Below are 27,759 nucleotides of genomic sequence, written 5' to 3'. Positions count from 1 at the left end.
ATTTGGCAAAGTATATAGATAACATATATATATAGACACATGAACATAATTTCAGATAAGGATGTACAGATCTTGGTATATAATTGCATTGGTCAAAATATATAAGCTGTCTTTGGTAGAGGAAATTTAACATTTCTATCAAACTGGCAGGTAAGCTCTTATTTTCACCAGTGCATTGTGAATTATACAGTATTCACAATAGTTGCTAGACTAATAAGATTTGCCCCAAATATCACAATACCCAATTATAGCCCAAATATCACAATACCCAATTATAGCCCAAATATCACAATACCCAATTATAGCCCAAATATCACAATACCCAATTATAGCCCAAATATCACAATACCCAATTATAGCCCAAATATCACAATACCCAATTATAGCCCAAGGATCACAATACCCAATTATAGCCCAAGGATCACAAAATTCAATAATACCCAAAAAGATCACAATACCCAGTTATACCCCAAAGATCAAAAAAGTATTAGTCGATAGCTTTTTTTACTGTCCCCAGTGATAACATACTGAGATGGCAAAATATCAGTACTCACCATCCTGGCAGTTTGAACCAGTGTAGGCTGTTCCAGCACATTTACACATGTACCTATTCCAGCCTTCTTGACATACTCCATTGTGTAGACATGGCCGACTCCCACAATGGTCCTCTCTGGTGCGACACTGGTCTGCAACCCCTTTTTGACCCTGCTTTATTGCCAAGCTTAGTAGATCTATCCTCACATTGTTAATCACAAGATCCTGGAAACACCCCACATACCCATATCCCAGGGTCCCTGACCAAACTTCTTTGGGCAACCTGTGTGCTCCTAAGCGTTCAAAATCAACTCCACCAACATAGAGTAACTCAGTGAGATCTAACTGTTTGCTGTTTCCAGGTGAGCTGTAATCAGTTTTATCACCATCAATATTGATGTACCCCTCCTGACCTCTGTACTGAAACAACACGTCATGTTCCTTTCCATCATCAACCCTAGTTCTTGAGGCTTTGACCTTTGTGACTCCAGAACCAAGCTCAAGGACAAGATAAAAGTAGCCATCAACAATTTCTAAAGCAAAGAAGTCTCTTTTGCTGACATCATATCTGTCACTGTTATAAATAAGAAGTCCTGTTGGCTCTGTAGTTTTAAAGCGAAAGGCAATGGATCCAAAGTCTTTCCGAAGTTCCCAGCGTGGGAGGGCAATGAAGGATTTGGGGGAGGTGAAGGTAATAGGCTGAGTCTGCACCTCCTCCTGACATTGGCCAAACTGAATTTCACCAACCACCCTGATCAACTTATGGCCTGTTTTAGCCAGCTCTGTTAGGTCAAACTTGATATTGTCAGCTGAGTACTGAACCTGAAACAAAGGCCAAATTTTGCTTAAGCTTTTTTCAGAGGTAACTTGTATCAAGCAAGTAATCAACTTGTATCAGTAATTAATCAACTTGTATCAGTAAGCAATCAACTTGAATCAGTAAGCAGTCAACTTGTATCAGTAAACAATCAACTTGAATCAGTAAGCAATCAACTTGAATCAAGTAAGCAATCAACTTGTATCATTAAGCAATCAACTTGAATCAAGTAAGCAATCAACTTTAATCAAGTAAGCAATCAACTTGAATCAGTAAGCAATCAACTTGTATCATTAGGCAATCAACTTGAATCAAGTAGGCAATCAACTTTAATCAGTAGGAAATAAATTTTGATTAAGTAAGCAATCAACTTGAATCAGTAATCAATCAACTTGTATCAGTAAGCAATCAACTTGAATCAAATAAGCAATCAACTTGTATCAGTAAGTAATCAACTTGTATCAGTAAGCAACAAACTTGAGTCAGTAAGCAATCAACTTAAATCAAGTAAGCAATCAACTTGAATCAGCAAGCAATCAACTTGTATCAGTAAGCAATCAACCTGAATGAAGTAAGCAATCAACTTGATTGAAGTAAGCAATCAACTTGAATGAAGTAAGCAGTCAACCTGAATGAAGTAAGCAAATGCTCTGCAGAAGGCTTGAAAATAAGGATACTAAGAACCTGAGTGCAATCAATTTCTCCACCATTTATTTATCCCTACATTATGAATATGTGTGGGAAGAAGTGTTGTTTAATGCATGCCATCAGTTTGAGAACAGGTAAACTGCTTTCATTATTTTATAAATGAATTGTGCAAGTGAAGAATAAGAACTTTACCTGCTTAAGGCAATAACCTGCTTAAGACAAAACTTTAAGTGGGTGATGTAATTTATTCTGAGTGAAAGTCAGAGGCTATACATGGTGGCCAGTATTAATGGTGGAGGAAGAACTCAGGAAAACCCCAGAAGGAACCACCAGCCCACAAGAAGCTACTGGCAAGCTTTCTCACATACCCACATTAGCCGAGCCCAAGACTCGAACTCATGCAGACAGAGGTGAGATGGCAGTGATCTGTAATGGTGAACACTTTAGACCACTCAGCCACTCAGGGCCCTCATGAGAAATGTAATTTATACTGAGCAAATGTCACATTCATAGGAGTACTTGTGACATCCAGAGAAATGTAATTTATACTGAGTGAAAGTTGGAGGTATATGTGTACTTGTGACATCCAAAGAAATGTAATTTATTCTGAGTGAAAGTTGGAGGTATATGTGTACTTGTGACATCTAGAGAAATGTAATTTATACTGAGTGAATGTCACATGCATATGTGTACTTGTGACATCCAGAGAAACATAATTTATACTGAGTGAATGTCACAGGCATATGTGTACTTGTGACATCCCAAAATAAGTAATTTATACTGAGTGAATGTCACAGGTATACATGTACTTGTGGCATCCAGAGAAATGTAATTTATACTGAGTGAATGTCACAGGCATATGTGTACTTGTGACATCCAGAGAAATGTAATTTATACTGAGTGAAAGTTGGAGGTATATGTGTACTTGTGACATCCAGAGAAATGTAATTTATTCTGAGTGAATGTCACATGCATATGTGTACTTGTGACATCCAGAGAAATGTAATTTTTACTGAGTGAAAGTTGGAGGTATATGTGTACTTGCGACATCCAGAGAAATGTTATTTATACTGAGTGAATGTCACAGGCATATGTGTACTTGTGACATTTAGAGAAATGTAATTTATCCTGGGTGACTGTCACAGGCATATGTGTACTTGTGACATCCAAAGAAATGTAATTTATACTGGGTGACTATCTCAGGCATATGTGTACTTGTGACATCCCAAAAAAAGTAATTTATACTGAGTGAATGTCACAGGTATATGTGTACTTGTGGCATCCAGAGAAATGTAATTTATACTGAGTGAATGTCACAGGCATATGTGTACTTGTGACATCCAGAGAAATGTAATTTATACTGAGTGAAAGTTGGAGGTATATGTGTACTTGTGAAATCCAGAGAAATGTAATTTATACTGAGTGAAAGTTGGAGGTATATGTGTACTTGTGACATCCAGAGAAATGTAATTTATACTGAGTGAAAGTTGGAGGTATATGTGTACTTGTGAAATCCAGAGAAATGTAATTTATACTGAGTGAAAGTTGGAGGTATATGTGTACTTGTGACATCCAGAGAAATGTAATTTATACTGAGTGAAAGTTGGAGGTATATGTGTACTTGTGACATCCAGAGAAATGTTATTTATACTGAGTGAATGTCACAGGCATATGTGTACTTGTGACATCCAGAGAAATATAGTTTATACTGAGTGAACATCACAGGCATATGTGTACTTGTGACATCCAGAGAAATGTAATTTATACTGAATGAATGTCACAGGCATATGTGTACTTGTGGCATCCAGAGAAATGTAATTGTACTGAGTGAATGTCACAGGCATATGTGTACTTATGGCATCCAGAGAAATGTAATTTTTACTGAGTGACTGTCACAGACATATGTGTACTTGTGACATCCAGAGAAATGTAATTTATACTGAGTGAATGTCACAGGCATATGTGTACTTGTGACATCCAGAGAAATGTAATTTATACTGAGTGAAAGTTGGAGGTATATGTGTACTTGTGACATCCAGAGAAATGTAATTTATACTGAATGAATGTCACAGGCATATGTGTACTTGTGGCATCCAGAGAAATGTAATTTATACTGAGTGAAAGTTGGAGGTATATGTGTACTTGTGACATCCAGAGAAATGTAATTTATACTGAGTGAATTTCACAGGCATATGTGTACTTGTGACATCCAGAGAAATGTAATTTATACTGAGTGACTGTCACAGGCATATATGTACTTGTGACATCCAGAGAAATGTAATTTATACTGAGTGAAAGTTGGAGGTATATGTGTACTTGTGACATCCAGAGAAATGTTATTTATACTGAGTGAATGTCACAGACATATGTGTACTTGTGGCATCCAGAGAAATATCATTTATACTGAGTGACTGTCACAGGCATATGTGTACTTGTGACATGCAGAGAAATGTAATTTATACTGAGTGAATGTGACAGGCATATGTGTACTTGTGACATCCAGAGCAACTGGAAAATTAAATGATTCTTACCAAGCTGATGATTGATGATAACTTCATTGAACATGTAGCCCTTAGTCAAAGGATATTAAGATGCTACAGTCATTCTTTAGATGACTAATTGCCCTCTGTTGGTAAGCTAATTCCTAGTTACATCTACCCCACCCCATACAGATTATTATATTAATATCACTACTAACCACATAATTAAATCTACCCCACCCCATATAGTGTATTATATCAATATCACAACTAACTACATAATTAAATCTACCCCACCCCATACAGTGTATTATATTAATATCACTACTAACCACATACTTAAATCTACCCCACCCCATACAGTGTATTATATTGTTGTTGTTTAGGGTTTAACGCCATTTTTCAGCAGTGTATTATATTAATATCACTACTAACCACATACTTAAATCTACCCCACCCCATATAATGCATTATATTAATATCACTACTAACTACATAATTAAATCTACCCCACCCCATACAGTGTATTATATTAATATCACTACTAACCACATACTTAAATCTACCCCACCCCATACAGTGTATTATATTAATATCACTACTAACCACACACTTAAATCTACCCCACCCCATACAGTGTATTATATTGTTGTTGTTTAGGGTTTAACGCCATTTTTCAGCAGTGTATTATATTAATATCACTACTAACCACATACTTAAATCTACCCCACCCCATATAGTGTATTATATTAATATCACTACTAACTACATAATTAAATCTACCCCACCCCATACAGTGTATTATATTAATATCACTACTAACCACACACTTAAATCTACTCCACCCCATACAGTGTATTATATTAATATCACTACTAACCACACACTTAAATCTACTCCACCCCATACAGTGTATTATATTAATATCACTACTAACCATGTACTTAAATCTATCCCACCCCATACAGTGTATTATATTAATATCACTACTAACCACGTACTTAAATTTACCCCACCCCATATAGTGTATTATATTAATATCACTACTAACCTCATACTTAAATCTACCCCACCCCATACAGTGTATTATATTAATATCACTACTAACCACATACTTAAATCTACCCCACCCCATACAGTCTATTCTGTTAATATCACTACTAAGCACATACTTCAATCTACTCAACCCCATGCACTGTATTATGTTAAATCATTAATCCCCTGGCACCACATTTGTGCATCAGGAGGTAGTACCCTACTTTTGAGCTCTTTGGCATCAAGGTCATTTAAGATACACCAAAGTGGGTGGTATTACAGAAAAGTAGACAGATGTAGCTCTACAAGGATACCAAATAATCTAGACTTAATTACAACATACTGGGGGGAAAATTTATTTTCTGAGACCCAATTTTTTTACACAAAAATTTTGCCTGTTGTAGTAATCAGATTTATTGTCCAGATTTGAGACTTTTTGGCCTCAGATCTAAGGCAGACTGGTCTGAACTGCACACAGACAGGCAAACCTTTGAAAAAGTAGAATAAGTTGGGGATATCAAGTAAAATGTGGCCAGGACATGAAAATGATGGGCCCAATAAGCAACAACAAATAAATCATTCAGCACATGCACAAATGAAATAGCCAAGGAAAAATGACATTTCTAACACAGCTAGTAGCCAAGGAAAAATGACATTTCTAACACAGCTAGGCATCAGGTTAAGCGGAAATCTCTTAGAAGCAGATTTATTTGGATGTATTCAGGAGCAGCCCCAAAATGTGTTTCCTACTCACTTTTCAGGCAAATAGACAAAAATTTCCGAAAGTTAATGAGTTAAAATCACTACTAATCACATATTTAATTCTATGAGACCCCATACACAGTGTATTATGTTAAAACCACTACTAATCACATACTTAAATCTATCAGAACACATTCAATGTATTATGTTAAAATCACTATAAAGAACCATCTGAGGCTGGAGTACAGAGACAGGGTGAATGGTGAAATTCACATTAAGATTCCACCAGTGAACAAGTTTGCAAGTCTTGTCACACAAAACTATGGGAAAATTCACCCCAATGTAATTTCCAAATTTAGTCCTTCTCTGTGTCAAGGACTCTCTGTAGTACATGGGCATGTACTGTGTGTGGCACTCCAGGTTCACTTGCAACCACATTTCCAATCAACTAGCAACCATATGATCCTGATAACCTTTGCAGAGAATACATGGAGTTAACTATTATTATTATTATTATTATTATTATTATTATTATTATTACATGTATTATTGTTGTTGTTGTTGTTGTTGTTATTATTATTATTATTATTATTATTATTATTATTATTATTATTATTACATGTATTATTATTATTATTATTATTATTATTATAACACATGATATCTGAGGTTACATGAGGAACACCAGTCAGTTTTAGGAGTTTAAATTTCACAACACATGCTGGAAATATCAGAAGCAAATATGATAGTGATGGTTTTTATTAAAACTTGAGGTTTTGTATTTGTCACATCTGAAGAAAACAGTTCATTTGTGATGCCATATAATTAACCTGTCTTAGCCATCAGATGACTTACCTATTTTTCATGTATCACCCCTAAATGTTCATGTGCAATGCCCATCCCACATATCAATATATACCATAATCTGAATGTCACAATATGTGCAATCCAAAGCATTAAATACCTCTATGTGATGCATTACTTACTCCTTCCCTGTATACAGGCCCATTCAAAGACAGAGCGGCCTGGGCCATTTTGAGAATTTGAGTCAACTAGCTTTTGGCTATATTGAAATTGGCAAATTTGGAATCAAATGCCAAAAAAAGCACATATAATTTACATTATTAATATTTAAAAGAAAATGAAGTACACAATTAAGTATATTTATTATTCTCAGAATTGTTTATTTATAAAAACCATTTTTGAGGATTGTTAGGAGTTGAGGCACAGGCCATATGCTCCCCCTTGCCCCCTACCCTTATACTTTAAAGAAATGAAAGATATCCCTTGGTCAGTAATTAAATGTTTTGATGACCCATCAGATGGACCATTCCAGTGGCCTAGTGGTTAAAGCATCCACCTTGGATGCGGGAGGTCGTGGGTTCGATCCCTGGCTGAGTCATACCAAAGATTTACAATAATGGTACTAACAGCTGCCTCGCTTGGCACTCAGCATTAAGAGGTTAGTGTTAGGACTGGTCGGCCTGGACTCAGGATAATGTGACTGGGTGGGACATCATGCTACATTCCTCATTGCTAGACATCACTATAAACTGTCACACTGCAGACATTGCAGAGAAATGACTGAAAAATTGTTAAAGTTATTTTAAAAATCCAAATTACACACACAATCACACACCCATCAGGTGCTCTTGACATCTGGATAGGTATGTTTACTGACACCCTGAGCACTCATGCTCCTTTTAATTTTAAGGGAGTCAAGCAATAAAAACAACCAAACATGATTACAGGTGATATACTGAATGTTATTAAGACAAGGGATAGATTTCATAAATTAAAAGATACTGACAGTTACAGATTATGGAGAAACAGAGTCAAGTCAAAAGGCAAAGAAAACTTATTATTCCACTGAAATATAAGATAGTATTACAAACAAGAATCCTAGAAAACTCTGGAAAACCTTCAATGACTTGAGAGGCAAATCTATCAATAACGTGCCATTTACATGTATTTGTGATGCAAATGGTGATTTTAAGCAAGAACCTCTTGAAATTGCAAATGCACTCAATGATTACTTTGTGAATATAAATGAAAAACTTGTGGATTTTGCAACTCCTAGAAGATTTTCCAGTGATGAATTAAATAAATATATTTCTTCAAAACTTAGAAAAGAAGAGTGCTTCAAAATCCCCAAAATAAGCCTTGAATTCATTTTAAATGAATTAGTCACCAACTTGATGTCACAACAGCAATAGGTCTAGATAACATAAGTGCTAAATTCCTAAAATTCTCATCTCAAGTGATTGCACCTTCACTTATGTATATCTTCAATTTAAGTATTTCCACAGGTATTTCTCCAAACATACTAAAACTGGCAAAAGTGACTCCAACACATAAGAAGGGAGATCTTTCTGATATGAATAACTACAGACCTATATCAGTTTTATCATCACTTTCAAAGATATTAGAAAGACATGTTTGTAATGAATTTAGAAACTACCTGGAATTATTTAATTTGCTACATTCACAACAATCAGGCTTCCATGAAGGACATTCGTGCCAGACTACACTAACTAGAATGGTGGATGATTGGTTAACAGCAACTGGTCAAGGCAACATTGTAGGCAGTGTTTCTTGACTTTTCAAAGCTTTTGTCTTTGTAAATCACACAATCTTGCTTGGAAAAGCTCAGCATATATCAAGTTAACCATGATTGTTGTTGTTGTTGTTGTTGTAAGGTTAAATGCCATTTTTCAGCACACAATAGGCTATACATGCCGGCCAGTATTAATGGTGGAGGAAGAACCCGGGAAATCCCCGGAAAGAACCACCGACCCTCAAGAAGCTACTGGCAAGTTAACCATGAAAGCTCAACTTGGTTTCAATCCTATCTTGAAGCAGACAACAACAGAGTTTCTATTTGAAATAAACTTTCAGATAAGAAACTGATAAAGTCAGGTGTTCCACAAGGATCAGTTCTTGGACCATTACTCTTTTTGCTGTACATAAATGATTTACCATATCACATTGAGCTATCCAGCACCAACATGTTTGCAGATGACATGACATTATATAACATTAGATCAACAGGCCATGAGATTTGCACTAAATTAAATAAAGATTTGGTAAAAATAAATAACTGGTGTGAACACTGTGGTATGAAGATAAATGCATGCATTTCAAAAGCCATGATCTTAGGTAGTCAAGCAAAGTAACAGCTGAGAAAAATCATTTCAAAGTAATGATAAAAGGAATGGGTATACAACAGTCTGAAAATGGAAAACTACTTGGCATTATGACAGACCATATCTTGTGCTGGAAAATACAACTTGATAAGGTCATTCATTAAAAAAGTTAATTCACTGCTTTATCTCTTAAAACATAATAAAATCTTATCTCTGTCAAGAACAGATAAAGATTTTCTACAATGCGTATATCATGCTACACCTAGAATATTGTTGTTCTGTCTGGGGTAATAGTGGTATACAAATCAGGAAAGATTACTGAAATTTCAAAAAAGAGCAGCTAGAGTTATTCTTGATGCTGATTTAGATACACCATCAACAAATCTTTTTAAAACCCTAAAGTGGCTTCCATTTCAGCAGAGAACTTAGTTTCAGAAGGGTTTACAAGTCTATAAATCCTTACATGGTTTGGCTTCTTATTGTCTTAAATATAACTTTAAATTTGTTAAAAATGTAGATATGTATTAACTAAGATCCATCTCAAACAACAAGTTATATTTACCTAAACCAGATTCAGAGTTTTATAAAAAAGAGTTTTGCTTTTCTGGAGCCAAATTATGGAATTCCATACCACCTTATATAAAGTCAGCTGACACATGCCAAGCTTTTATAAAGCTTCTTAGTCAGCATCTACAGAATCAATCATTTGTATGATTTTGTTTAATTCAGTGTCACTACTTTTTACGACATTGTTATATTGTACTCACCTATAATGTTTTACACATGTTCGCTACTAATATTTGTATAAATCCTGTATGTACTCATCCTGGAAGCCTTGTAAATATTTTATTGTAACAGTAGATCAATTGTCAAATTTGTAACAATATTTGTTGTCTAAAGACACCTTATCTTGTAAAAATTGTGCATTATATCTGTACAAATGTCATTGTAGAAGGTCTCATGGAAGATTGGTCAGTTAAACAAATGAGCTTCTTCTTTTAAATAAAGTCATTATTATTATTATTATTATTATCATTATTATTATTATTATTATTATTATTATTATTATTATTATTATTATTATTAGGTCTGCCTGAAAATTATCCTAAGTAGATTTGTTGAATTAATTATGACTTTAATTTTATTAAACATGTCTGGAAAAAGCTGTCTGATCAAGTGTTTTAAGAGGGATCAATACCCAACAAATAATCAGATTTTGTTTGAATACCAACACTTAGGACCGATAAATCAAGACAGTCTGTATTAATTATATCCATTTCACATTTAGTAAACAAGAGAAGTCCAATTTACATGTCCTTTTTCTGAATTGGCAGACAGAGTTTATCTTGTTTTATGAAGCCCCATATGATGGAGGACAGAAATATAATTGATATGAGTAACAGAAGTATCTAAGATGGTAATGGAGGTTTCAAGCAATCCTGAAAGTTGGAAGAGCTGTATTTAACAAATGATTGAGTCACTTAAATATCTGTAGTAACTGAGAGGGTTACCTATTTCAGGCAGCATTTGGAGGACTATTTTAATCAGACATATGTGCAGTAGGCAGGACATGGAAGGACATGTACAAATGTCACATCATCCATAGCTGAAGTGTCTGAGGTAAAGAGATGACCTATTTACATCTGTCCCTGATGTTAAAGGATGTTAATTGAACTAGTGTAACTTAAATGTCTGAAGTAACCAAGGTTACCTGTTTGTAGCCATCCTAGAAGTTGGAGGATATATACAGCTGAATCGATGGAGGTTATCTTTTTATTACCATCTTAGAAGTTTTATGGATAAATACAGTTGAAGCAATGGAGGTTACCAGTTTGAGGCCATCCTAGAAATTGGAGGATATATACATTTGAAGCAATAGAAGTTACCTGTTTAAGGCAGCCCTTGAAGTTGGAGGAAATTCTCGACCCTGGGAGAGTCCTCGTGCTGGAGCTACCGCCGACATACAAGATGCTGCTGGACAGCATAGTAAACTTCCCTTCAGTGGACCCCGTTGTTCTTATTAATCCATCAATTTGTATGGTAATCTGAAAACATTAAAGAGGTCTGTGCAGTTACCTAAAATAGACATTGAAGAGGTTTGTGTCAGGTTACCTCAACAAAGACATTGATGAGGATGGTGGCAGGGTACCTGAAGAATGAACAGCAATACTTGTTACATTGTGTAGCCATGTCTTAGCAGGAATTCCTGTGATGTTCAAAGAAAGATGTCCCTATGTTAATGTTTTTAATTCTATCTTTTTATGCTTTCTTTAATTAGAAGACAAAAAAGTTGCTTCATTTCCCTGTGGATTTGCAGTTACTAAAACATTTGGATACAGTTGAGCATGCTGCGTACATGTGATACTTCTGGAACAGCTTCACGGAGATTTGTTCTCACCTCATAATAGCTCTGTCTCATTTTATGGTGAATTTTCTTCCTCGTTTCAGGGAGAATTGTTTCTCATTTCAGCAAGATTTCCCCCCAAAAAATACAGAAAATATACAAGAACATTAGTGATCAGGTTCAGAGAGATATCACATTGTTCCCACTTTTTGTCCAAATTTTAGTTCTAAATATGGGACATATCACATTGTTCCCACTTTTTGTCCAAATTTTAGTTCTAAATATGGGAGATATCACATTGTTCCCACTTTATGTCCAAATTTTAGTTCTAAATATGGGAGATATCATATCTTTGTCCAAATTATAATATCTCAGTCAGGTAGATGTTCCCAAAATGTAGTGTCTAAAATAGCGAGATCACACCTATGGTGATTTGTTTGAAAGCAGTATCTGATAATTTATGAGTTTACTGTAATGAAATGAATTACAAGAATGTGTTCAGATTAACTGTAAAGGTCAACTCTCAGGATGGACCCAGCTGGACTTGTACCAATTACCTAATAATTACACAAGCCTTTAAGGAGTGGGATTGTTTCCTTTAATACCTTTGGGAGGTTTCTTTTTCTTTCAGTATAAGATCCCAATGTTGCATATTTATATTTGTAAGAATAACAAGCTTCATTCAGTTTTCAAACTCTTTATGTTGACATAGCTTTGAAATGATTGGCAGTACTGCTATTGATGTATTTGAAAAGAGCATGTCTGACATTTTGTCATATTATGTACAAGTTTTAATTTTTAAAAATTACAGTACCCTTCAAAAATACACATTTACTTTCTAATCACAAATGATTCCATGGTACACAAGGTAATGCATGTTTTAAGCTTTGTGTTATGCACAGAACTTGTAGCATTTATTCTTAGTATTTGATGTGAACAAGATACCGTAAATAACACACTAAGATCAGACCACTGGCTGTTATATTATAATGCAATCCCCCTCCCCAAGAATCTTATCAGTCCCTTCAATTTCTGCTTAGGTTTTATTTGTGCATTAATACAATTTCTATCAGACTTAGGTTTTATTTGTGCATTAATACAATATCTATCAGACTTAGGTTTCATTTGTGCATTAATACAATTTCTATCAGACTTAGGTTTTATTTGTGCATTAATACAATATCTATCAGACTTAGGTTTCATTTGTGCATTAATACAATTTCTATCAGACTTAGGTTTTATTTGTGCATTAATACAATTTCTATGAGACTTAGGTTTTATTTGTGCATTAATACAATTTCTATCAGACTGAGGTTTTATTTGTGCATTAATACAATTTCTATCAGACTGAGGTTTCATTTGTGCATTAATACAATTTCTATCAGACTGAGGTTTTATTTGTGCATTAATACAATTTCTATGAGACTTAGGTTTTATTTGTGCATTAATACAATTTCTATCAGACTGAGGTTTTATTTGTGCATTAATACAATTTCTATCAGACTTAGGTTTTATTTGTGCATTAATACAATTTCTATCAGACTGAGGTTTTATTTGTGCATTAATACAATTTCTATCAGACTTAGGTTTTATTTGTGCATTAATACAATTTCTATCAGACTGAGGTTTTATTTGTTCATTAATACAATTTCTATCAGACTGAGGTTTTATTTGTGCATTAATACAATTTCTATCAGACCAAGATTATCATATAGCTATGCGACTGTTAATTAAAGTAGTTTTAACTGGTACCTCACTTTAGGGAAATGTTTTAATAAAAAGTGTAGCAAAGTACCTCATTTTCTGAAAGTAAATTTACACCAACATCAATCAAGACATACATGATTTAACCTTAGTGAAATGTGACTGAAATTTCAGTGAAATTTACTAAAATCTCTTTATTCCACCCAAATTATGGTATTTTACCAACTTTCAGTGAAACTTCACTGAGATATTGCCAAAAGTTCATGAAAATATAAGTAAGATTTTAAGATTGAAATTTTACAAAAAAATGTCAATGAAAAATGCTACTTCACTGATATAAAAAACTGTACCTTTATTCCATTCTAAAATAATTTATTTTCAGTTTCTTTTGGTTATTGCTATTTGTAGTTTAATACTGTTTCTCTGCACAAGATAGGCTAGACATGGTGGCCAGCATAATTGGTGGAAGAAGAACCAGAGAAAAACCCCATAAAAACAACCCATGGGATTCTACTGGCAGCTTTTTCATGTAACTACGCTGAGCCTGAGACATGAACCCACACAGACAGAGGAGAGATGACAGAGATTGGTAAAAATGAGTGCCACTCAGCCACTCTTGACCCCTTCAGTTTCTTGCACATTTTTTAATGATTTTCAGAAAAACTTGTATTTTCCATTTTTGATAGCTCTAATTTTATTTTTCATTGTAGGAACAATAACTTCTTTTCATGTTTTTTCTTGTTAATTTTCCTGTTTTTCGAAACTTGAATTGGATTCAACTGCCCATATTCTGTTTTAAAGCAGAATTTAAATTTCTCTTGACTTGAATTTGATTTTCCTCAATATGGACCATTTCTTTTTATATGGTGTCTGATTTAGGTCTATCCATTTCCATTCCACAATGATCTATATAATAGTATTGCTCCATATATTATTTAACAGCTAATTGCTGTAAAGAGATTTCTGATTGGTCAAAACTTTGCATTTGTCCAATGAATCTTCATGTAATGGAAACTGATGGGAATGAGTATGCTTGCCAAACATGGTGTCTCCATATCAAGAGGGACATGGACACAAATGTTAGATTAATAGTTTGAAAAATGTATGGAAATGAGAATGACTTGAATGCAAAGTTGATGGGAACTTAGTCAATTTTAATGTCATATAACAACTGTGTAATTTTGTTTTATTTAGTAATTCTGAAATTTCACTATTTCAGTAACATTTCAATGGTATTTCTGTCAAACTTCACTGGTAATTAAGTCAAACTTTAATAGTAAATCAAAGAAATTTCAATTAAAGTTCTGGTCAAAATTTAAGTAAAATCACACCAAATTTTCAGTGAAATTTTTGTGAAATCTTGCCAAAACTTTCAGTGAAATTCCATGAAATTTTATTGAAATTCCAGTCACATTTTCACTATGGATATTTCTGTAGATAAAAATTCAACAAACTGGGAAATTTATTTCCTGGTTTGCAGTTTTTGAAACACAAGCTTATGATACCAGACTCAGTCCTAACCTTCAAGGCATTTATCAGGTCTTTCTGAATGCATCATAAAGCTTAGTGACTAAGAATAATTTAGGATGCAGTTGATATTATGCCATATTTGCATGAGTGTTCTCACAAAGATAAGGATTTTAATTTCAAACATGCATGGAACAGCTGGAATTGGAATTGACAGCATAGTTTATATTGATCAAATACAGAATCATGCAATGCTGACTATACCTCTGGCTGGAGCAACAGCCAACAACTCTGGACAAATTTTACAATTAAATTTCTTTGCATAATTTGAATGCAGGAACAAATATCTTGATCATGGTTTGTACACCCTCAGAGAGTTGTTTTTCTGAACCTTTTCAGTGGGTTTTCAATATCTATGAAAAGTTTTTAAGGAGTAATTTTGGCTGAAATTAAACTTCCTCCATATGTAACTTCATCACTGCAAAAACGGGTACAAAAATAAAAGAAAACACATAACTAATGAGCACATTACTACAGCAGTGGAGCAGTACAACATCATGCAAATAGTTATGTCATGTGATCCACCCAATTTTATCCCAATTTAATCATTTAATTATTCCATTTATTATTTCTGGAAAACACATAAACAAGAAAAATTCAGAATAAAAAAAAATCTTTATTTATTATTCAGTTTTGGTATTGTTTATTCTGTAAGATAAATTCATGGAGTTTTGGAAATAATTCAAGAAGGTCATGCAAAATTTTTCAAAATTCAAAATTTTTTCAAATTGATCTCTCAAAATCAAAGATTTTCAAGTTAAAGAAACCATATTCATGTGTTTTTGTCTGCGTAAAATAGGCAAACAGATTACATATAAGAACTCTGACAAGTGATGTTTACTGGGTCATCTAGTGCACAAAACAATTTTATTTTCTCAAACATTAACATTGATATCTTTGGAAAAAGAATTAGTTATCTGAGCCTACATGGGAAAGTGCCTGTCATATATTACATCCTGGATAAAAACAGACACAATTGCTGTTATGCTTTTTCAAACTGATTGTAATGGTCTATTTATGTATGAATATCAAGTGATTAGTTTGCTTTGTGCAACCTTATAAAAATAAAAAAAATTGTATGAAAATCTAGTCATCCTGGGCTTACAGCATAGGTACATTAGAACTAGCATGTGCCACATATTGGAGGTGGTCAGTCTACAAATAAATGAAAATACAAATGCTTTTACAAAATGTATTATCAAGCTTACAAATCTAAGCAGAATTTCAGAGAAGCTATAGAAATAGCACATTTGTACCAAAACTTCTAGTAGACAAATCTCATTTTCAGCTGTTTCTGGAAACCAGGTGGATATATGTGGAAATATGACAATACAAAATCGTACAGATACCTAGCTTATTCTTCAGCTTCCACCATAATATCCATTTTACTACAAATGTAAAGGTATCTGTTACATCTTCAGTACTTCTAAATATTAAAGAAAAAATGTGTTTTTTAAATTTAATTGCAATGTACATGTATTTATTTTGACTGCAGAAATTGCATGGTGATGTAAATGGGGTGATATTTCATTTCTTGAGAGAGAAGAATTGTTGCTTGAGAGTGATGTCGCCCTTTTAATAACTCATTTAATAATCATATATCATACAAAGACATAAGCCAGAGATACACTCTGACAAAAGGTGTGCTGTGTCTTACAGACAGAAGTAATAGTAAGCATGTTGATAATAAGTAACAGTTGCCAAAATGGTAAAAAATATTCTGATATTTGAGGCTGTCAACAGATTACCTCCCTTTGATGATGTCATAATAAGCATGTGAGCTCCATAATACAACTAATGCATGACACAACAAAGGTATTCATGTTGGCAGCAAAATCTTTGGGTTTACTAAGTGAGGGGACAGAAAATATTTAGCTTCGGAAGCAGTGCAAAGCAAATACAGGACAAACAAAATCTAAAATTTTTAGAAAATCAAATTAACAGTAAATAATTACATTTGTATCAACAGTACGTCTTGTTTTAAAATGACTGATCATTGCAACAAAAATATTTTCGGTACAGGACTCAGACCACTATTTATTACATATCCAAAGTACCAATCTCGAAATGTTGGACTATTGATATCAAACATGTCAGGTGAAGACTGCTGAAGTATAATGTAGTATACTATAATTATATGTGACCTTTCTTTCAATATCTACACAGATTCTGTCTGTGCACTTACAATATTTTGTTTCTATCCAGTAGTCAAAATGATTCTGTGCCTACACCATTAATAAGCAATTCTCCATAAAATTTCTAAGTTCAGAAAGTTTGTGCTAACTTCAGTCAAGAGGTATATATATTGTATATCTAGTACAAAAGACGGTTGTATTTTTTCAAATGTTAATACAGAAGAAAATTAATTAGTGCTCTAAACCCTTTTACATGATGTGAGGAATGCTGTCCATTAAACTTTTAAAGACATTGATCTAAATCTTCACAGTGTTTTGTTGAACCTGGTGTTGATTCTACATCTGTTCCTTAAATATATCCCCCCATATCTATCTTACTCATGTGCCTTAAATATATCCCCCTCCTATATATGATTTGCAATATGTGGCTTAAATACATCCCACTATATTGGATTTGTTTCTGTGATGTAAATATACCACCATATCTGATTTGCATCTGCACTTTAAATATATCTCGCATTATCAGATTTGTATCTGTGCCTTAAATATATCCTCCATACATAAATCTTTTGTATCTGTGCTTTATATATATTTTTCAATATCTCATTTGTATCTGTACCTTAAATATATCCCTCTATATTTCAGTTGCATTTCCCCCATATCTCAATTGTATTTGTGCCTTAAATACATTGCCTATATCTCATTTATTTTGTGCCTTAAATATATCCCCTATATATCATTTGTATTTGTGCCTTAAATATATTCCCCCCATATATGATTTGCAGAAGAAAAGTGAAACCAAAGTCTCGCCATATTAATAAAACTCAATCAAAAGCTCTACATTCTTGATGATAGTACAGGGTTGCCATAGTGACACCTATCTCACTATAAGCTAAAGCAGAAGAGGAAAATAATATCAAAGACTTGTCTTATTTTTAATACCTAATTTATACATCCTTTGATTATCCTGAAAATCACTTCAAGGAGAAAATATTATTATTACTCATTTAAAGAAACCATGCATTATCATCTTCCTTTTCCTGTGATATTGTTTCTAAGAGGTTCAAATTTCCATTCTTACAGATGTGTTTGGGATTTGAATGACTTTCTAATTTTCAAATTTTGCAGTCACTAGAAAAAGAAAAGCAGATCACTGTGACCTTAACAGGTTTTCAAATATCAATTAAGGAAGAAGAATTCTGCAGAATGCTATGTCTCACCTGCTTTGCCATGGCATACCCATAAACCTTGTATAGTCACTACTTTGCCATGGCATAATCCATAAACCTTGCATAGTCACTGCTTTGCCATTACATAATTTATAAACCTTGCATAGTCACTGCTTTACCATGGCATAATCCATACAAAATGCAAAGTGGCTCCTTTGTCATGGCATAATCCATAGTTTTGCAGTCACTAGAAAAAGAAAAGCAGATCACTGTGACCTTAACAGGTTTTCACTGAGGTGAATAAAATTCTATGATAAATACATATATTATATTTTATGACTGTGCACATAATGGTGTCTAAGGACTTGGTAATATGAAAAAACTTTATGCAATTTACCTACTTTTATCATTGATGAGTAATACCATCAATATGGATACACTCATCAAGTTTGATGACTGTACATATGACAGTATCAGAGAGACTGAGCAAATTGATAAAATGTACCAGAATGACTGGAGCATAAAAATTAGTGTGACTTACTTTTGCCAGTGGTGAGCAGAATCCTACATGAGGATTACTGCCATTGAGTTTCATCATTGTACTTATAATGATGTCAGAGAAAATGACCTAAATGCAAGGACTTAACCTAACTGCTAGAACATGAAAGCACTGACCTAATTTGCACATGGTGAGTAGTACTCTCCAAGATCACTAAACCTGTCAATCTTCATGATTGTGCATACAATGGTGTCAGAGAAACTGATGTAAATGAAGACACTTAATCACTGAAGCATGAAAGGTATACACCATGACCTACTTTTGCCCTCCAGAATGAATGCACTTCATGACTGTAATGAAATCGTGTCAAAATAATAAAGTTAAATGCAGCAACATAATGTAAATGCCTTAGCATGAAAACAAAGATGGTAAACCCATCAAGTTTTATGACTGTACCCAGTTGTCAGAGTAACTGGGCTAAATGCAAAAACTTGTCATTGATGACTAAAACCACAACAACGACAAAATAATGCCAATATAAAAGTGACCCATTTGTGTCACATCAAATAATGCCATTATTTAAATGTGACCTATTTGTGTCACATCAAATAATGACATTATAAAAGTGACCTATTTGTGTCACATCAAATAATGCCATTATTAACGTGACCCATTTGTCACATCTATGCTCTGAAGGGAAGACAATAATCATTGCAACAATATGACAAGAATTTGGTAAGGATATGCACAAAATGAAAAGATCAAGATTATGTCATAAACTGTTAAAACATGGATGTAAATCAGTGTTATACAACAGTTATTGACAATATGTTATGCCACATGGCAGCAAAATAGCTTTCATGTGATATTGTTTACTTGTGAAAAATAGGAAAGTGTAGAAAAGCATTGTATTTATAGAGGAATAGAGAACAGTTTATATAAAGATGACAATTGCCACTTACACTGATGTAGAAAATGTAATAAAAATGTTATAAAATGAATGATTTTAAATTGGACACAACATTGTTACAACAGTAACTAGTGTAAAATTTATGGTCAGTTTAGAGTAAACATTATCAAGGTGTTGCAAATACACATCAAATGAGAGGTAAATGTTATAAAACTGCATTTCAGTCGTTTGAATTTAATATATTATTCAATACTTATTAAACATAATGATATAACCCATGCACAATTACTGATTTAAAACATGCTTAAATTTCAAATCATTCTTGAAGAATAAATCAATATGAAGTTAAAAGAACCTCTTAAACTATTTCTGCAACAATTCCCTCAAATATATTTTATGATGTACCCCATGCTTAATAGTTCTGTATCTGGGAAATATAAGGCTAAGACTCGATAATACTGACCAGAAATTTTAAACCCTGCAAGAAATAAGTTCAGTCATCATGTAGAAAGAAACCATTTTTATTGGGCCACATCAACCTTGACCTTTAATATGCTAATCCAAGATCAGTGTCTCCTTTTCTTTGCATACAAAAAAATAAACAATCTTGAAGATTTGGTGTCTTCATGTGGTGTGCAATTAAAGTTACTTTACACATTTTTGTACGTTAATTTCACAGTGTCTTTGACCTTTTGACCAAAAAATGTAACATTTTTTTTTTTTCCTTACCAACTGAGAAAGCCATTTACAAAGTTTGTTGACCATAGGTGGTCCAGAGCTAACGTGATTGTACAGAAATCACTTATTGTATTTCTGAGCCCCAGGGACCTTAACTTTTGAAAACCAATTATTGTTTTTCTGAGCCCCAGACACCTTTGAAAATCTTTTGAAATGCAAGTGCACACTATCCACTAACAATGAGAAGCTAGATTAATGAATGAATTAATGAAGTCTTTACTTTTCTTTGAGCCAGTGTCCTTCACATTTGACCATTTTATCCTAAAATCAATACGGGGAATGTGCATAATTTAAACACAATTTACTGTGTAGAAACCAATAATAGATAGTCAGATAGACAAACAAACAAAATAGCATGATACACTCAACCAAGATATTGCAGTCATGACCAATCAAGGTTTTAACTTTCTACCTTTTGGTCTCAGAAGTTGCAGTGATGACCATTCAAGGTTTTAATAAATACATAATGACCATTCAAAGCTTTAATAAATATATAATGACCATTCAAGGTTTTAATAAATATATAATGACCATTCAAGGTTTTTATAAATGTATAATGACCATTCAAGTTTAACTTTCTACCTCTTTGTATCAAATAGTGCAATGATGACCAACTGAGGTTTTAACAACTATATAATAACCAATCAAGGTTTTAACTTTCTACTTTTCTGTTCCAGAAGTTGCATTTATGATCATTCATAATATTATATATAATCACCAATCAAGGTTTAACTTTGTACCTTTTGGTCATAGATGTTGCAGTGAAGACCCTTCAAGGTTTCAACTTTCTACCTTTTGGTCACAGATGTTACAGTGATAATTATTCATGGTTTCAAATTTCTACCTTTTAGTCACAGATGTTACAGTGACAATTATTCATGGTTTCAACTTTCTACCTTTTGGTTCAGTGAGTAAAATAAAGACCAATCAAGATTGTAATAACTGTATATAAACAGCTAAGGTTTTAACTTTCTACTTTTCTGTTTCAGATGTTGCAGTGATGACTAATCAAGGTTTTAACTTTCTACTTTTCTGTTTCAGATGTTGCAGTGATGACCAATCAAGGTTTTAACTTTCTACTTTTCTGTTTCAGATGTTGCAGTGATGACCAATCAAGGTTTTAACTTTCTACTTTTCTGTTTCAGATGTTGCAGTGATGACCAATCAAGGTTTTAACTTTCTACTTTTCTGTTTCAGATGTTGCAGTGATGACCAATCAAGGTTTTAACTTTCATACTTTGGGACTCAGATGCTGCAGCTGAGTAAATCTATTACACTAGTAGGACTGTAAAGATGATGTCTGAGCCTAGCCAGAGCCCCAAAAGAATATTTTTGTTCTTCAAAACTGGTTTGTAGTCAAGGTAATGAAAATAATAACAAATTATCAAACATTTAGAATCTATAATGCAGCAATAAATGTGAACATTTCTTGCAACACTGTTTGAATTGTGCATAAAGGTACATGTATGTCACTGATCATGTTATTTGAATGCTGCATAAAGGTACATGTATGTCACTATGATCATGTTATTTGAATGCTGCATAAAGGTACATGTATATCACTTTGATCATGTTATTTGAATGCTGCATAAAGGTACATGTATGTCACTCTGATCATGTTATTTGAATGCTGCATAAAGGTACATGTATATCACTATGATCATGTTATTTGAATGTTGCATAAAGGTACATGTATGTCACTCTGATCATGTTATTTGAATGCTGCATAAAGGTACATGTATATCACTCTGATCATGTTATTTGAATCTTGCATAAAGGTAGATGTATATCACTATGATCATGTTTTTTGAATGTTGCATAAAGGTACGTGTATATCACTATGATCATGTTATTTGAATGTTGCATAAAGGTACATGTCACAATGATCATGTTTTTTGAATGTTGCATAAAGGTACATGTATGTCACTATGATAATGTTTTTTGAATGTTGCATAAAGGTACATGTATGTCACTATGATCACGCTGTTTTGAATGTTGCAGAAAGGTACATGTATGTCACTGTGATCACATTTTGTTTGAATCTAACATAAAAGTACATGTATGTCACAATGATCATGTTTTTTGAATGTTGTATAAAGGAAATGTGTGTCATGATGGTAATGCTGTTTGAATGTTGCATAAAAGTACATGTGTGTCACTATGATCATATTGTTTGAATGTTGCATAAAGGTAAATGAATGTCACTGTGATCATGATGTTTGAATGTTACATAAAGGTATATGTATGTCACTATGATCATGTTGTTTGAATGTTGTATAATGGTACATGAATGTCACTGTGATCATGATATTTGAATGCTGCATAAAGGTACATATATGTCACTATGATCATGATGTTTGAATGTTGCATAAAGGTACATGTGTGTCACTATGATCATGTTGTTTAAATGTTGCATAAAGGTACATGTATGTCACTATAATCATGATGTTTGAATGTTGCATAAAGGTACATGTATGTCACTATGATCTTGTTATTTAAATGTTGCATAATGACATAGGTATGTCACTATCATACACTGTTTGAATATCACATAAAGGTACATTTATGTCACTTTGATAATATTGTTTGAATGTTGCACAAAGTTACATGTGTGTCGCTATGATCACACTGTTTGAATGTTGCACAAAGTTACATGTGTGTCACTATGATTACACTGTTTGAATGTTGCATAAAGGTACATGTATGTCACTATGATCATGTTTTTGAATGTTGCATAAAGGTACATGTATGTCACTATGATCACACTGTTTGCATGTTGCATAAAGGTACACATGTGTTACTATGATCATGCTATTTGAATGTTGCCTAAAGGTACATGTATGTCACTTTGATCACACTGTTTGAATGTTGCATAAAGGTACATGTATGTCACTATGATCACATTGTTTGAATGTTGCATAAAGGTACATGTATGTCACTATGATCACACTATTTGAATGTTGCATAAAGGTATATGTATGTCACTATGATCACACTGCTTGAATGTTGCATAAAGGTATATGTATGTCACTATTATTACAATTTTTGAATGTTACTTTGAGTTACATGTAAGTCACTATGATCACACTGATTGAATGTTGCATAAAGGTACATGTATGTCACTATGATCACTCTGTTTGAATGTTACATAAAGGTATATGTATGTCACTATTATTACAATGTTTGAATGTTACTTTAAGGTACATGTATGTCACTATGATCACACTGTTTGAATGTTGCATAAAGGTATATGTATGTCACTATTATTACAATGTTTGAATGTTACTTTAAGGTACATGTATGTCACTATGATCACACTGTTTGAATGTTGCGTAAAGGTATACATATGTCACTATTATTACAATGTTTGAATGTTACTTTAACGTACATGCATGTCACTATGATCACTGTTTGAATGTTACATAAAGGTGCATGTATATCCCTATGATAACACATGCAGTCTCCTTGTCTATCAACTTTAGTTAATTATTTTAAGTTCTATTTAGAGTAGCATGACAAAAACAGAAAAAGAATACTGACAGAAGGAAATGAGGAATCTGTAAACAAAATTTAAATGTCTTGAGTGAATTGCACAAAATTGGTAGGCATTTATGAAGAAATTTGATGAAACATTTATACTGGATACACAACATTTCATTCTTCTCCATTTTTATATTTGTAAGAATAATCAATGTATGAAAAATGACAGGAATGAAAAGTGACATATAATAAAGAATTTACATTGCCCAGCCATTAAAATGGAGATGTTATTTACACTGTCAAATTGAAGCACCAGGAGAGGCAACAGTGACCATCCAGCATGCTAAAGGAAGAGGGGGTTTGGCCACCATACGTATTTACTTACATCACAAAAACCATTGCCCGCTGTCAGCTAGTAGTAAAAAAACAGAAAATGCACTGAAATGTATAAATAATGAATGTAAAAACTTATATCATTCAAACAGAAATAATGACCTACAAATTATAAACAGATGCTTATAATGTTGCTACAAACAAATGCAAGCTTGGTGCATTGCTAATATGACTCATCAAAAGGTAGACAACATGCTGTGCTGCAACATTTCACACCACAGCAAGAAATATGGACTGAATTTAAATCAAAATGGCCACATGTCTCTAAAATTCAATGCTCCCAGAAGATGATAGGCATGGACTGAATTTAAATCAAAATGGTCACATGCCTCTAAAATTCAATGCTCCTAGAAGATGATAGGACAATAGTTCACCTAATTATTTTGAACCTTGCATTATTAAATGCATAAATTAGTAAAAATTAGTTCAACTGCACAACATATAATCCACTTCTGATACAAAAATTAATATATGTATGCAAAATGACCTTTATCTTTGACCTTTAACCACTGAGGTAATCAGTAAAAAGTGATCATACTTGGGTGTCACCATTCTGTTTTGATAAGTAAAGTGATAATGTTGTACAAAATAAATCTGGTAAAACTTACTTAGTTTAGAAATGGATACAACAAAGTTATTCTAAGGATTAAGTGAATTCACAAACTTGCAGAAGCATTATGTATGCATAATTATATAATTAGTTATGAATATAACAAAAGTAATTATAGAGGGACCAAAAGTTTATTTAAAGATGTAATTTTGCTGTACAAGTTTATATTGTATGAAATAAAAATAAGACATGATTATATCAAAGTGCAAATTAGGTGTAACCTTTTTCACAATATTTGTTTCAGATAAGAAAGATAGTAAAAACTGGCCAAATTGCTAAAATATCTTAATAACATATCAAATTTTTGAGTCAACGAATAAACTGAACTAAAATAAGCCATGACAAAGAGAATTTTTAAAACTGCTGTAAAATGAATACATCATGTCAACTCTTTGTACATGTATATTAGACAATATGGGTGTATATTAGTTAGTATGGGTCTATAGTAGTTAGTATGGGTCTATATTAGTTAGTATGGGTGTATATTAGTTAGTATGGGTGCAAAACTATCTGTTAGTTGCTAGTACATAAACAAACAAGAAAAATAGCATGCCATAAAATGAATTCAACTAAATCAAAGACATATTTTAAATAATAAGAAAATGCATTACTCTAATTGACCTGACATTACTCCAAAATGACCTGAAATTACTCTAAATGACCCAGCAACTTGCAACTACATTTGTAACAGTCACTGAGTTCAAACATACCAGTTAAAAGATAGATGTGTGAGACAGGACATTTGTCTGATTCCATTGGTAAACAATGGAAAGAGAAAATCATGTACTCCATGAATAAAGTAATAAATCCAGAAAACTATGCTTTTGGTCTGGTCTTATTTCCCCTTTTTCTGTCTTTTGTGTGTGTGTGTGTGTGTGTGTGTGTGTGTGTGTGTGTGTGTGTGTGTGTGTTTAAGTTCAACTCAACTGTGAATATTTCCACTTCTACAAGGATCATAAAGATTTCAATAAAGTGCAACAAAAAAAAACAGTAGAAGGTACAATAACAGCATGAAAATAACCATTTGGATTCCAACAGGTTTTATCAGAATGAGACAAGATAAGCTGCAGACCATTGTTAAAACTGTAAACTGGCAGAAAGCCAACACTTCACACTTGAGATTCTTCCACAGTCAAACAACACTTCACACAAGAAATTCTTATACAATCAAACAACACTCCACACAAGAAAGTCTTATACAATCAAACAACACTTCACATATGAAATTTTTCTACAATTAAACAACACTTCACACATGAAATTCTTCTTAAATCAAACAAAGTGACACTGCATCATGAGAAAATTTAAGATTCCCATTTTGCACTTGAATCTCCTTTACTTCTGCCTCAGGGCTGCATCTTGTTAAGTTTTACTGCAGTGACTAGAGTGAAAGCATGCCATGTAAATCTTGTTAACCATCAGAGTTCTTAAATGGTTACATTTCTTATTGCCTGTAATAAATTTAATCTCAAATGGCATGTAATCCATCTATTGAGTAGTGAAAAAATGCTGGCATGATAAAAGCATTTCTCACCTCCCTTGATTCTCTGTGCACCACCAGATGGTGCCAGTGGTTATCATCAAGCTTGTATCCATTCAGGTCTGCTACTGTGCTGTATGCACCAGATCCCAGGTCAATGGCCACTGCTATTGCACCATTCATCAGGAAAACAGTCATGAAGTCTTTGCCCTCTCCTGCAGAAGAGAAACATGAACCATTATTTCAAAGCCTGAAGAAGAAGTCTTTTCCTCATCCTGAATGAATGAAAGCATCATACACTCTAGGGTTCTTGCATTTACTTTCAGGCCACCAACTATACACAATAGTAAGCTTTGGAAACTACGTTACTAGTACCCAAAAGAAGTCAACGGTGGACTGTACTAAGGAAGCCAAATGGTGGACTGTACTAAGGAAGCCAAATGGTGGACTGTAATAAGGAAGCCAAATGGTGGACTGTAATAAGGAAGCCAAATAGTGGACTGTAATAAGGAAGCCAAATGGTGGACTGCAATAAGGAAGTCAAATGGTGGACTGTAATAAGGAAGCCAAATAGTGGACTGTAATAAGGAAGCCAAATAGTGGACTGTAATAAGGAAGTCAAATGGTGGACTGTAATAAGGAAGCCAAATAGTGGACTGCAATAAGGAAGCCAAATGGTGGACTGCAATAAGGAAGCCAAATGGTGGACTGCAATAAGGAAGCCAAATAGTGGACTGTAATAAGGAAGCCAAATAGTGGACTGCAATAAGGAAGCCAAATGGTGGACTGTAATAAGGAAGCCAAATAGTGGACTGTAATAAGGAAACCAAATGGTGGACTGTAATAAGGATGTCAGATGGTAGACTGTAACAAGAAAGCCAAATAGTGGACTGCAATTAAGTAAGCCAAATGGTGGACTGTAATAAGGAAGCCAAATGGTGGACTGTAAAAAGGAAGCAATGGTCACCCACAGATAATGCACGACAAAACCCACAAATAATGCATGACAATGCCCACACATAATGCATGACAACACCTGAATGTAATACATGACATGAAAAGTTGATGGATGGAAGGAATGGTCACCCACGTATAATGTATGAAGAAATTCAACTGATGGCTGGAAGACAATACCATAGTCAACTACACATAATACATGACAGCAATGTATGATGTATGTAAGATATGGTCACCCACACATAATTCATGACAGCAATGGATGATGGATGGAAGATATGGTCACCCACATATAATGCATGACAGCAATGTATGATGGTTGTATGCAATTGTCACCCACATATAATGCATGACAGCAATGTATGATGGATGGAAAATATAGTCACCCACACATAATGCATGGCAACAATGTATGATGTATGTAAGATATGGTCACCCACACATAATTCAT

At 33.5% G+C, this 27,759-nt stretch overlaps 1 protein-coding gene across 1 annotated transcript in view; it reads right to left on the bottom strand.

Moving 5' to 3' along the window:
• Window positions 1–27,759, bottom strand: part of LOC149808398 (neurexin-1-like) — a 335,258-nt gene that overhangs the window by 106,173 nt on the left and 201,326 nt on the right. The window contains exons 4-6 of the mRNA XM_089976649.1: window positions 26,406–26,566; window positions 11,249–11,407; window positions 555–1,356 (exon numbers count right to left, since the gene is read on the bottom strand). Of these exons, the coding sequence (XP_089832775.1) occupies window positions 555–1,356; window positions 11,249–11,407; window positions 26,406–26,566 (1,122 nt within the window). The remainder of the gene's footprint in view (window positions 1–554; window positions 1,357–11,248; window positions 11,408–26,405; window positions 26,567–27,759) is intronic.

The sequence above is a fragment of the Sinohyriopsis cumingii genome, chromosome 1 (genome assembly GCF_028554795.1).
Source record: "Sinohyriopsis cumingii isolate HCF-2022 chromosome 1, ASM2855479v2, whole genome shotgun sequence".
In the NCBI taxonomy this organism is placed as follows: Eukaryota; Metazoa; Mollusca; class Bivalvia; order Unionida; family Unionidae; genus Sinohyriopsis; species Sinohyriopsis cumingii.
This window is presented reverse-complemented; position numbering and strand designations above follow the sequence as displayed.